This window comes from Salvelinus sp. IW2-2015, linkage group LG31, assembly GCF_002910315.2.
Source record: "Salvelinus sp. IW2-2015 linkage group LG31, ASM291031v2, whole genome shotgun sequence".
NCBI classification, from domain to species: Eukaryota; Metazoa; Chordata; class Actinopteri; order Salmoniformes; family Salmonidae; genus Salvelinus; species Salvelinus sp. IW2-2015.
Genome location: NC_036870.1, coordinates 21,259,972 through 21,273,175, shown reverse-complemented (window position 1 = coordinate 21,273,175; position 13,204 = coordinate 21,259,972). Strand labels below are relative to the sequence as shown.

General features: G+C 50.9%; 1 protein-coding gene across 1 annotated transcript; it reads right to left on the bottom strand.

Annotated features, from left to right (window-relative positions):
* Positions 1-5,760: 5,760 nt before the first annotated feature.
* LOC111955543 (receptor-transporting protein 3-like) lies at positions 5,761-7,851 on the bottom strand. Its single transcript, XM_070436333.1, has 3 exons — positions 7,680-7,851; positions 7,100-7,265; positions 5,761-6,008 (listed from the first exon to the last, which is right to left on the bottom strand). The coding sequence occupies exons 1-3, from the start codon at positions 7,687-7,689 to the stop codon at positions 5,792-5,794; spliced, it is 393 nt and encodes a 130-aa protein (XP_070292434.1). The 5' UTR covers positions 7,690-7,851; the 3' UTR covers positions 5,761-5,791.
* Positions 7,852-13,204: the final 5,353 nt, after the last annotated feature.

The window sequence follows — 13,204 nt, the reverse complement described above, 5'->3', positions numbered from 1 at the left end:
GCCGCCCCCCCCCCCCCCCCCCCCCCCCCTATCTCTCTCTCCTCTACTCTTCTTGACGGCAGATGCCCAGTCTGCAGGCTTCACACAGGGCTTCTCATGGGCCTCTTCCACACTTTCTCTGATCCTTCTGACCCTTCCTCTTCCTCTTCCTCCTCCTCCTCCTCTACCCCTCCTCTCCGTAGCAGTTCTTCCTAATCTTTCCAAACAGCCGGAGCAGTGCCTCTTCCACCTCATTCTTTGAAAAGCCTGGAATGTTATGCTGGTGAATGAGGACCCAAAAGCGACGTAATAGTAACAGAGTCTTTATTCCAGTATTAAACAAATAATGATTCTCCTGGATATTATCAATGGTAAATCCAAAACAGGAAACTGAAATCCTCTCGTCAATAGAGAGGAACGACTGGAGACGCGACCACAGACTGCAGGTCGCTTCAGGAAGGCACTGGCCGTAGCTGACATAGACACCTGCTCACACGCAGCATCTGAAGAAGGCAAAGAACACGACAGGGCGGAACAAGGACACAGGACAGCAAACATCAAACAAGAATCCGACAAGGACAGAAGCGGAAAACAGAGGGAGAAATAGGGACTCTAATCAGAGGGCAAAATAGGGGACAGGTGTGAAAGAGTAAATGAGGTCGTTAGGAGAATGAGAAACAGCTGGGAGCAGGAACGGAACGATAGAGAGAGAGAGCGAGAGAGGGAAAGAGGAAGGGGAGAGAGAGGGATAGAAAGAGGGAAAGAACCTAATAAGACCAGCAGAGGGAAGCACAGGGACAAGACATGATGATCAAAGACAAAACATGACAGTACCCCCCCACTCACCGAGCGCCTCCTGGCGCACTCGAGGAGGAACCCTGGCGGCAACGAAGGAAATCATCAATCAACGAACGGTCCAGCACGTCCCGAGATGGAACCCAACTCCTCTCCTCAGGACCGTAACCCTCCCAATCCACTAAGTACTGGTGACCACGTCCCCGAAAACGCATGTCCATGATCCTCCGTACCTTGTAAATAGGTGCGCCCTCGACAAGGACGGGGGGGGGGGGGAAGACGAACGGGGGCGCGAAGAAAAGGCTTGACACAGGAGACATGGAAGACAGGGTGGACGCGACGAAGATGTCGCGGAAGAAGCAGTCGCACAGCGACAGGATTGACGACCTGAGAGACACGGAACGGACCAATGAACCGCGGAGTCAACTTGCGAGAAGCTGTCGTAAGGGGAAGGTTACGAGTGGAAAGCCACACTCTCTGACCGCGACAATACCTAGGACTCTTAATCCTACGTTTATTGGCGGCTCTCACAGTCTGCGCCCTGTAACGGCAAAGTGCAGACCTGACCCTCCTCCAGGTGCGCTCACAACGTTGGACAAAAGCCTGAGCGGAGGGAACGCTGGACTCGGCGAGCTGGGACGAGAACAGAGGAGGCTGGTACCCAAGACTACTCTGAAACGGAGATAGCCCGGTAGCAGACGAAGGAAGCGAGTTGTGAGCGTACTCAGCCCAGGGGAGCTGTTCTGCCCAAGACGCAGGGTTTCGAAACGAAAGGCTGCGTAATATGCGACCAATCGACTGATTGGCCCTTTCTGCTTGACCGTTAGACTGGGGATGAAACCCGGAAGAGAGACTGACGGAAGCACCAATCAAACGACAGAACTCCCTCCAAAACTGTGACGTGAATTGCGGACCTCTGTCTGAAACGGCGTCTAACGGGAGGCCATGAATTCTGAACACATTCTCAATGATGATTTGTGCCGTCTCCTTAGCGGAAGGAAGCTTAGGCGAGGGAATGAAATGTGCCGCCTTAGAGAACCTATCGATAACCGTAAGAATCACAGTCTTCCCCGCAGACGAAGGCAGACCGGTAATAAAGTCTAAGGCGATGTGAGACCATGGTCGAGAAGGAATGGGAAGCGGTCTGAGACGACCGGCAGGAGGAGAGTTACCTGACTTAGTCTGCGCGCAGTCCGAAACAAGCAGCCACGAAACGACGCGTGTCCCGATCCTGAGTAGGCCACCAAAAACCGCTGGCGAATAGAAGCAAGCGTACCCCGAACGCCGGGGTGCCAGCTAACTTGGCAGAGTGAGCCACTGAAGAACAGCCAGACGAGTAGAGACAGGAACGAACGAAAGGTTACTAGGACAGCGCGCGACGCAGTGTGAGTGAGTGCTTGCTTTACCTGTCTCTCAATTCCCCAGACAGTCAACCCGACAACACGCCCTTCAGGGAGAATCCCCTCGGGGTCGGTAGAAGCCACAGAAGAACTAAAGAGACGGGATAAGGCATCAGGCTTGGTGTTCTTATTTCCCGGGCGATAGGAAATCACGAACTCGAAACGAGCGAAAACAACGCCCAACGAGCTTGACGTGCATTAAGTCGTTTGGCAGAACGGATGTACTCAAGGTTTTTATGGTCAGTCCAAACGACAAAAGGACGGTCGCCCCCTCCAACCACTGTCGCCATTCGCCTATGGGTAAGCGGATGGCGAGCAGTTCGCGGTTACCACAATCATAGTTGGCGCTCCGATGGCGACAGGCGATGAGAAAAGTAAGCGCAAGGATGGACCTTATCGTCAGAATGGAAGCGCTGAGACAGAATGGCTCCCCACGCCCACCTCTGAAGCGTCAACCTCGACAATGAAATTGTTTAGTGACGTCAGGAGTAACAAGGATAGGGGCGGATGTAAAACGCTTCTTGAGGAGATCAAAAGCTCCCTGGGCGGAACCGGACCACTTAAAGCAAGTCTTGACAGAAGTCAGAGCTGTGAGAGGGGCAGCCACTTGACCGAAAATTACGAATGAAACGCCGATAGAAATTAGCGAAACCGAGAAAGCGCTGCAACTCGACACGTGACTTAGGGACGGGCCAATCGCTGACAGCCTGGACCTTAGCGGGATCCATCTGAATGCCTTCAGCGGAAATAAGAACCGAGAAATGTGACAGAGGAGACATGAAAGGCGCACTTCTCACCTTCACGTAGAGACAATTCTCTAAAAGGCGCTGGAGTACACGTCGAACGTGCTGAACATGAATCTCGAGTGACGGTGAAAAAATCAGGATATCGTCAAGGTAAACGAAAACAAAAAATGTTCAGCATGTCTCTCAGTACATCATTAACTAATGCCTGAAAGACAGCTGGAGCATTAGCGAGACCGAACGGCAGAACCCGGTATTCAAAATGCCCTAACGGAGTGTTAAACGCGTTTTCCACTCGTCCCCCTCTCTGATGCGTACGAGATGGTAAGCGTTACGAAGGTCCAACTTAGTAAAGCACCTGGCTCCCTGCAGAATCTCGAAGGCTGACGACATAAGGGGAAGCGGATAACGATTCTTAACCGTTATGTCATTCAGCCCTCGATAATCCACGCAGGGGCGCAGAGTACCGTCCTTCTTCTTAACAAAGAAAAACCCCCGCTCCGGCGGGAGAGGAAGAAGGAACTACGGTACCGGCGTCGAGAGAAACAGACAGATAATCCTCGAGAGCCTTACGCTCGGGAGCCGACAGAGAGTATAGTCTACCCGCGAGGGGGATGGTCCCCGGAAGGAGATCAATACAACAATCATACGACCGGTGAGGAGGAAGAGAGTTGGCTCTGGACCGACTGAAGACCGTGCGTAGATCATGATATTCCTCCGGCACTCCTGTCAAATCACCAGGTTCCTCCTGAGTAGAGGGACAGAAGAAACAGGAGGGATAGCAGACATTAAACACTTCACATGACAAGAAACGTTCCAGGATAGGATAGAATTACTAGACCAATTAATAGAAGGATTATGACATACTAGCCAGGGATGACCCAAAACAACAGGTGTAAAAGGTGAACGAAAAATCAAAAAGGAAATGGTCTCACTGTGGTTACCAGATACTGTGAGGGTTAAAGGTAGTGTCTCACATCTGATACTGGGGAGAAGACTACCATCTAAGGCGAACATGGGCGTGGGCTTCCCTAACTGTCTGAGAGGAATGTCATGTTTCCGAGCCCATGCTTCGTCCATAAAACAACCTCAGCCCCAGAGTCTATCAAAGCACTGCAGGAAGCAGCCGAACCGGTCCAGCGTAGATGGACCGACAAGGTAGTACAGGATCTTGATGGAGAGACTTGAGTAGTAGCGCTCACCAGTAGCCCTCCGCTTACTGATGAGCTCTGGCTTTTACTGGACATGACATGACAAAATGTCCAGCAGAACCGCAATAGAGGCAAAGGCGGTTGGTGATTCTCCGTTCCCTCTCCTTAGTCGAGATGCGAATACCTCCCAGCTGCATGGGCTCAGTCTCTGAGCCGGTGGGAGGAGATGGTTGAGATGCGGAGAGGGGAAGCACCGTTAACGCGAGCTCTCCTCCACGAGCTCGGTGACGAAGATCTATCCGTCGTTCTATGCGGATGGCGAGTGCAATCAAAGAGTCCACGCTGGAAGGAACCTCCCGAGAGAGAATCTCATCCTTAACCTCAGCGTGAAGTCCCTCCAGAAAACGAGCGAGCAACGCCGGCTCGTTCCAGTCACTGGAGGCAGCAAGAGTGCGAAACTCTATAGAGTAATCCGTTATGGATCGATCACCTTGACATAGGGAAGCCAGAGCCCTGGAAGCCTCCTTCCCAAAAACTGAACGATCAAAAACCCGTATCATCTCCTCTTTAAAGTTCTGATAATCGTTAGAACACTCAGCCCTTGCCTCCCAGATAGCTGTGCCCCACTCCCGAGCCCGACCAGTAAGGAGTGATATGACGTAAGCGATCCGAGCTCTCTCACTTGAGTACGTGTTGGGCTGGAGAGAGAACACAATATCACACTGGGTGAGAAAAGAGCGACACTCAGTGGGCTGCCCAGAGAACATGGTGGGTTATTAACCCTAGGTTCCGGAGACTCGGAAGACCAGGAAGTAGCTGGTGGCACGAGACGAAGACTCTGAAACTGTCCAGAGAGATCGGAGACCTGAGCGGCCAGGGTCTCAACGGCATGACGAGCAGCAAACAATTCCTGCTCGTGTCTGCCGAGCATTGCTCCCTGGAACTCGACGGCAGTGTTGAGAGAATCCATAGTCGCTGGGTCCATCTTGGTCGGATTCTTCTGTTATGCTGGTGAATGAGGACCCAAAAGCGACGTAATAGTAACAGAGTCTTTATTCCAGTATTAAACAAATAATGATTCTCCTGGATATTATCAATGGTAAATCCAAAACAGGAAACTGAAATCCTCTCGTCAATAGAGAGGAACGACTGGAGACGCGACCACAGACTGCAGGTGCTTCAGGAAGGCACTGGCCGTAGCTGACAAGACACCTGCTCACACGCAGCATCTGAAGAAGGCAAAGAACACGACAGGGCGGAACAAGGACACAGGACAGCAAACATCAAACAAGAATCCGACAAGGACAGAAGCGAAAAACAGAGGGAGAAATAGGGACTCTAATCAGAGGGCAAAATAGGGGACAGGTGTGAAAGAGTAAATGAGGTCGTTAGGAGAATGAGAAACAGCTGGGAGCAGGAACGGAACGATAAGAGAGAGAGCGAGAGAGGAAAAGAGGAAGGGGAGAGAGAGGGATAGAAAGAGGGAAAGAACCTAATAAGACCAGCAGAGGGAAGCACAGGGACAAGACATGATGATCAAGACAAAACATGACATGGAAGTTCAAACACTTCACGACAGCGTCTGCATGCCTGGCCGAAAGGCCGCATCAGGACGGTTCCCCGGCCTGTCTCATCCCACAGCCGATAACGGAACACTACCACCACCCGTGCCGACGGCCATGTCTTAGAGGGGGAGAGAGAGGGATAGAAAGAGGGAAAGAACCTAATAAGACCAGCAGAGGGAAGCACAGGGACAAGACATGATGATCAAAGACAAAACATGACATGGAAGTTCAAACACTTCACGACAGCGTCTGCATGCCTGGCCGAAAGGCCGCATCAGGACGGTTCCCCGGCCTGTCTCATCCCACAGCCGATAACGGAACACTACCACCACCCGTGCCGACGGCCATGTCTTAGAACACTCACCACACTGGAACCTGAGGGAGAGAGTTAGTGGGGGAGAGACAAGAGAAGGAGGGAGCATTACAATGAGAGCATATCTCCATCATGTCCAAGTTAACAGAAGGAGTTGAAGACAAGTGGTTTGTTTTCACATTGTGGTGCTGCAGTGCCAATCTTCTAAATCTGTGAGCTGCTGAGCTCTTTGTGGAGCCAAGTCGGGGAAATCCATAGAGATTGATAGAGGGATCATCTTTGTACCTGTGCTAGAGTTGTCGGATTGTCTGTTAGTCAATTCTGAACTTTTCGCTCTCAGCGTTCAGAGCACACACTGGATGCTCTGGACGAGGAGTAGGGTTCAACCGAGCGTTCTGACCTCACAACCGCAGTCAAACCCCCAAGCTAACTAGCAAAATGTGGCTACCTTGCTAGCTACTTCCAGACACAAATGAGAGAACACTCACACTGGCCACACTCGCCCTAGCAGAGCTGGTTAAGCTTTCATGTTATCTAGAGCATTAGTGACTGTAACTGTGCTGCTGGCAACAATTTAATTATGTTTTTTTGCTGATGTTTAATGACACCGGTCATATTCAGGTGTTGCGCTTCCTAAATTCATCAATTATTCTGCGCTCTGGTACATTCAGACCAGAGTGCTCTGAAATCGGAGTAGATAGCCAGTGTGAATTTACAAACGCACCAGAGCCGCCATGAGCAGAGTGCATGCAGAGCTAGCTGCCTGCGCGGAGGGAGCGAGTGACAGACATAGAGGAGCAGCTAATGGAATGACTAATGGAGGAAGTTATCTCTGTGTTTCGGGCAGGGCCGGGCTTTAAATTTGGCAAAAGCAATCGGAACTGGGTAGGGCAGGGCCTGAATGTCACAGGCACGGGTAGGGATTGGGCTTAAAATTCATGCACGTGCAGGGCTCTACAACAGGGTCACCAGAAGGGATCAGCCAATGAAGTTGGAAGTCCCACCCAGTTGACTAGATTAAAATTAGGGAAGCCCTCAATGGCGCTGCCCATGCTAATAGGGCCTTTTGGCCACTAGAGGCCTCTATCATTCTCTATGGGCAAATCACAGGCCTATACATAAAAAGCATAAATACAAATAGGGAAAAACGTACTGTCCGTAGGCACAGTGGCTGTACACCCGCCATCTTCTCCTCCTCTCCTCCTTGGTGAGTGTTTCTGTCAGGCCATAGTTGAAGTGGAAGGCCCACTGGTCACTGCTGCCCAGCTCATCATCCAACATCTCCTCAAAACACTCTGACCATAGGGTGGGCATCCAGTCTGCACAACACACACACAAACGTAACAGTATAACTTTAGTACGTCGCCTCGCCCCGATCTCGGGCGCGAACCAGGGACCCTCTGCACACATCAACAACGGTCGCCCACGAAGCATCGTTACCCATCGCCCCACAAAGGCCCACTTCTAGGTTTCAGAGCAAGTGACGTAACTGATTGAAACGCTATTGCGCGTACCCGCTAACTAGCTAGCCATTTCACATCCGTTACACACACACACAGATCAGGACTGGTCAGAAAGTGCAGATGGGGCCTATTAAAGAACTTTCCAGATGAATGCACATACATTTGCCTAGGCCTACTGCCATTATGTAAATAAACAAACAAAAACTATAACGAAAACTATACCGGATAAAATAAACAAAATAACTTAAAAGTATTCATTGCCTACAGTACCTGTATTCATGGTCCTCAATTTTGGAGAACAAATGCTAAAGAAAGTTGAAGAACAAATTAACAAAATGCTGTTGGTGTTGTTATATTGCTCGGTATGATCTGGGAATATTTATATGGTCCCGGGTGCTATGGCCTTGACGTTGGGATTTGGAAACTGAAATGTAACGTCTACTTTCGCTGAGGATGTGTATGCGGTCCAGGGTACTATTGCCCTGACGTTGCGATTTGGAAACCGAAACTCGCCGTCTACTTTCACGTTTTGCTGGCCAAGTTCTTGGCATGCTGCCCACTGTACCCTGTCTCCGATTGTCACTGAGCGCAACTGAAGACCAGCACTCTAGAGACAATATTTTTTACAAACCCCAGAAACTGAACTGTTACATAAATAGAGCCATGACTGTATGGAACACTATTCCACATCAAGTAACTGATGCAAGCAGTAAATTTAGATTTTAAAAAACAGATTAAAAAAACACCTTATGGATCAGCAGGGACTGTGAAGCAGGCATGCTGCCCACAACACAAACATAGGCGCAGACACATGCATACACACACGATAACATACGCACTATACACACATATACACATGGATTTAGTACTGTTTTTAAAATGGTATAAACTGCCTTAATTTTGCTGGACCCCAGGAAGATGGTGATCCATAATAAATACAAATACATGCAAAGGCTCTGTCCCATTCTGTCATGTTCACTGACAGTTAGGCCATAAAGACAAGCATGATCCTGACCACTGCCATTTTTTATCAATTGAACATTTGCTGCATACAGATAATTGTAGTCCCAACATAAAATTATTATAATAAAACAAGGCTCCTAGATGATAAAGTAATCTCTAAGTAGACGTAACTGTTGGTTTAGTGTGTTACTCAAATAATTTCTGGGTAACAATAAAGTTACTATAATGTTTCAGTTACAATGGTCAAGAAACAACTGTAACTTTTCTGTGAACCATGGTGTGCTTTTATATACACTGAACTAACAAATAAATGCAACATGCAACAATTTCAAAGACTTTACTGAGTTACAGTTCATATAAGGAAATCAGTCAATTAAATTCATTATGGCCTAATCTATGGATTTCACATGACTGGGAATACAGATATGCATTTGTTGGTCATAGATACCTTAAAAAAAGGGGGGGTGGATTCAGAAAACCAGTCAGTATCTGGTCTGATCACCAGACTTGGCGGGAACTGGAGCAAGCTGTCGTACACGTCGACCCAGAGCATCCCAAACATGCTCAATGGGTGACATGTCTGGTGAGTATGCAGGCCATGGAAGAACTGGGATATTTTCAGCTTCCAAGAATTGTGTCCAGATCCTTGCGACATGGGGCCGTGCATTATCATGCTGAAACATGAGGTGATGGTGGCGGATGAATGGCACAACAGTGTGCCTAAGGCTCTCGTCAAAGTATCTCTGTGCATTCCAATTGCCATTGATAAAATACAATTGTGTTCGTTGTTCGTAGCTTATGCCTGCCCATATCATAACCCCACCGCCACCATGGGGCACACATGTAGCAGTTGTGAGGTCGATTGGACGTACTGCCAAATTGTCTAAAACGGCTTTGGAGGAGGCTTATGGTAGAGAAATTAACATGAAATTCTCTGGCAACAGCTCTGGTGGAAATCCCTGCAGTCAGCATACCAATTGCATCTGTGGTATAGTGTTGTGACAAAACTGCACATTTTACGGTGGCCTTTTATTGTCCCCAGCACAATGTTTTTATTGTCCCCAGCACAATGTTTAATCAGCTTCTTGATGTGCCACACCTGTTAGGTGGATGGATTATCTTGGCAAAGAAGAAATGCTCACTAACAAATATGTAAATACATTTGTGCACCAAATTTGAGAGAAATAAGCTTTTTGTGCGTTTGGTCAATTTCTGAGATGTTTTATTTCAGCTCCTGAAAACACTTTACATGATGCATTACTATTTTAGTTCAGTGTAGATTGGACTACTATACAACATAGTATTTACGTAAATTTTATTCAGGAAAACAAGGACCAAAACAAGAAGCAGGCAGATAGTAATAGCAGGCGCAGTAGTAGTTGCCCTTTTCTTTGATTTCTGAGGTAAGATAGGAATGACAGTTAAGATTTTGTTCTGTAAATAGTGGTTCTTAACCTTTTTAGTTTTTCTGTACCCCTAATAAAATTTTGCTCTGCCTCAGAGTATACTTCCTGAAGTACCTCCTCATGTCCAGTTTACCAGTTGGCCTATGTTCCTATGAGTCTTACCAAGTATCGCAGGTGGATAGGCCTGGGCCAAGTACCCACAGGGGAACACTGATATGGTATGTGGGAACACCAACCCCATGTTGAAAACCACTGCAGTAATAAGCAAAAGGATTCAGTGAGTCAAAATGGCATTTGTCATACATGTTTATCCATGTGACGCAGTAGGTAGAGCACTTGCAATGGCAGGGTTGTGGGTTCAATACCAACGGGGAACCAGTATGAAAAAATACAAAAATGTATGCACTAAGTTGCTCTGCACCAAAGCTGTGGAACAATAGCATTGTCACGCCCTGGCCTTAGTATTCTTTGTTTTCTTTATTATTTTAGTTAGGTCAGGGTGTGACATGGGGAATGTTTGTGTTTTGTCGGTTTTGGGTGGTTATATGGTAAAGGGGGTGTTGGGTGTAGTGTATGGGTTTGTGTTGAGTGTATGTGTCTAGCTGTGTCTATGTTGGGTGTAGTTGTCTAGGAAAGTCTATGGTTGCCTGAATGGGTTCCCAATTAGAGACAGCTGATTTCTGTTGTCTCTGATTGGGAGCCATATTTAAGGTAGCCATAGGCTTTCTTTTGATGTGGGTAATTGTCTATGTTATACGTTTGTAGCCTGTATGTGCACTACGTTCATAGCTTCACGGTCGTTCATTGTTTTGGTTACATTTACATTTAAGTCATTTAGCAGACGCTCTTATCCAGAGCGACTTACAAATTGGAAAGTTCATACATATTCATCCTGGTCCCCCCGTGGGGAATGAACCCACAACCCTGGCGTTGCAAGCGCCATGCTCTACCAACTGAGCCACACGGGACCAGTTGGTACGATCGTGACAGAATTACCCACCAATGCAGGACCAAGCGGCATGTAAAGCGGCAACAGGACCCACCTACACAGGATTCTTGGACATGGGAGGAGATACTGGATGGTAAGGGACCTTGGGCACAACCGGGAGAATATCGCCTCCCTCGTGAAGAGCTGGAGGCAGCGAAAGCCGAGAGGAGGCGATATGAGGAGGCAGCACGGAAGCAAGGCTGGAGACCCGTGAGTAATACCCAAAAATTTCTTGGGGAGGGCTCATGGGGAGTGTGGCGAGTCCAGATGGGAGATCTGCGTCAACTTCCCGTGCTACCCGTGAGGACTCTAAGAGGGAACCTGAGCCAGTCGGGCTGATATTGGAGGTGAGCAATGGGAATGATACAGAGACTGTTAAGGATTTATTGGGGAGTGTGGAAGAGAGTGAAATGAGGGAGCTGCTGTGTTGGTGCGTGAGGCACAGATCCACCCGACAGAGCGTGTGCGGGATGTGATGTTACCTGAGTCAGCTCTCCATGCTCTCCTGATGTGCGTGCTAACCGTCTGGGAATGACAGTCCCACGAACCAGGCCTCCTGTACGCCTCCCTAGTCCTGCACCTCCTGTATTAGCCCCACGTACTAACTCTCCTGTGACAGTCCCAGCCCAGTACAACCAGTGCCTCCTCCACGCACTAGCCTATGGTGCGTGTCTCCAGCCTTTTACCACCAGTGCCTAAACCACGCACCAAGCCTCCTGTGTGTCCCCAGAGTCCTGTGCGTCCTGTTGCTGCTCCCCGCACTAGCCCTGAGATGCGTGTCCCCAGTCCGGTACACCAGTTCCGGCACCACGCACTAGGCCTAATGTGCGCTCCCAGGGTCCAGTATGCCCTGTTCCTTCTCCCCGCACTAGCCCTGAGATGCGTGTCCCCAGCCCGGTACCACCAGTTCCGGCACCACGCACCAGGCCTACAGTGCGCCTCAGCCGGCCAGAGTCTGCCATCTGCCCAGCGGCGCCTGAACTGCCCGTCTGCCCAGCGGCGCCTGAACTGCCGTCTGCCCAGCGGCGCCTGAACTGCCCGTCTGCCCAGCGGCGCCTGAACGGTCTGCCACCGCTGACTGCCGTCTGCCCAGCGGCGCCTGAACTGCCCGTCTGCCCAGCGGCGCCTGAACTGCCCGTCTGCCCTAACGCCGTCTGAACTGTCCGTCTGCCATGAGCCTGCCAAAGCCGCCCGTCTGCCATGAGCCTGCAAAGCCGCCCGTCTGCCATGAGCCTACAGAGCCGTCCGCCAGACAGGAGCCGCTAGAGCCTTCCGCCAGACCGGATCAGCCAGAGCCTCCGCCAGACCGGATCAGCCAGAAGCCTTCCGCCAGACCGGATCAGCCAGAGCCTTCCGCCAGACCGGATCAGCCAGAGCCTTCCGCCAGACCGGATCAGCCAAGCCTTCCGCCAGACCGGATCAGCCAGAGCCTTCGCCAGACCGGATCAGCCAGAGCTCCGCCAGCCATGACCAGCCAGACCTTCCGCGAGCCATGACCAGCCAGAGCCGTCAGCCAGCCAGACCAGCCAGAGCCGTTCAGCCAGCCATGACCAGCCAGAGCCGTCAGCCAGCCATGACCAGCCAGAGCCGTCACCAGCCATGACAGCCAGAGCCGTCAGCCAGCCATGACCAGCCAGAGCCGTCAGCCAGCCATGACCAGCCAGAGACGTCACCAGCCATAACCAGCCAGAGCCGTCGCCAGCCATGAGCAGCCAGATCCGTCAGCAGCCATAGCAGCCAGATCCGTCAGCCAGCCATGAGCAGCCAGATCCGTCAGCCAGCCATGAGCAGCCAGATCCGTCAGCCAGCCATGAGCAGCCAGATCCGTCAGCCAGCCATGAGCAGCCAGATCCGTCAGCCAGCCATGAGCAGCCAGATCCGTCAGCCAGCCATGAGCAGCCAGATCCGTCAGCCAGCCATGAGCAGCCAGATCCGTCAGCCAGCCATGAGCAGCCAGATCCGTCAGCCAGCCATGGCAGCCAGATCCGTCAGCCAGCCATGGCCGTCCCTCAGTCCGGAGCTGCCGTCCCTCAGTCCGGAGCTGCCGTCCCTCAGTCCGAGCTGCCGTCCTCAGTCCGGAGCTGCCGTCCCTCAGTCCGGAGCTGCCGTCCCTCAGTCCGGAGCTGCCGTCCCCAGTCCGGAGCTGCCCCTTATCCTGGTACTGCCCTTATCCTGGTACTGCCCTTAGTCCGGAGCTGCCCTTAGTCGGAGCTGCCCCTTAGTCCGGAGCTGCCCCTTAGTCCGGAGCTGCCCCTTAGTCCGGAGCCTGCCCCTTAGTCCGAGCTGCCCTTAGTCCGGAGCTGCCCCTTATCCGGAGCTGCCCCTTAGTCCGGAGCTGCCCCTTAGTCCGGAGCTGCCCCTTAGTCCGGAGCTGCCCCTTAATTCAGTGGGGTTAATGTGGAGGGGGTCATTTGGAGGAAGCTACGGAGGCGGTTAGT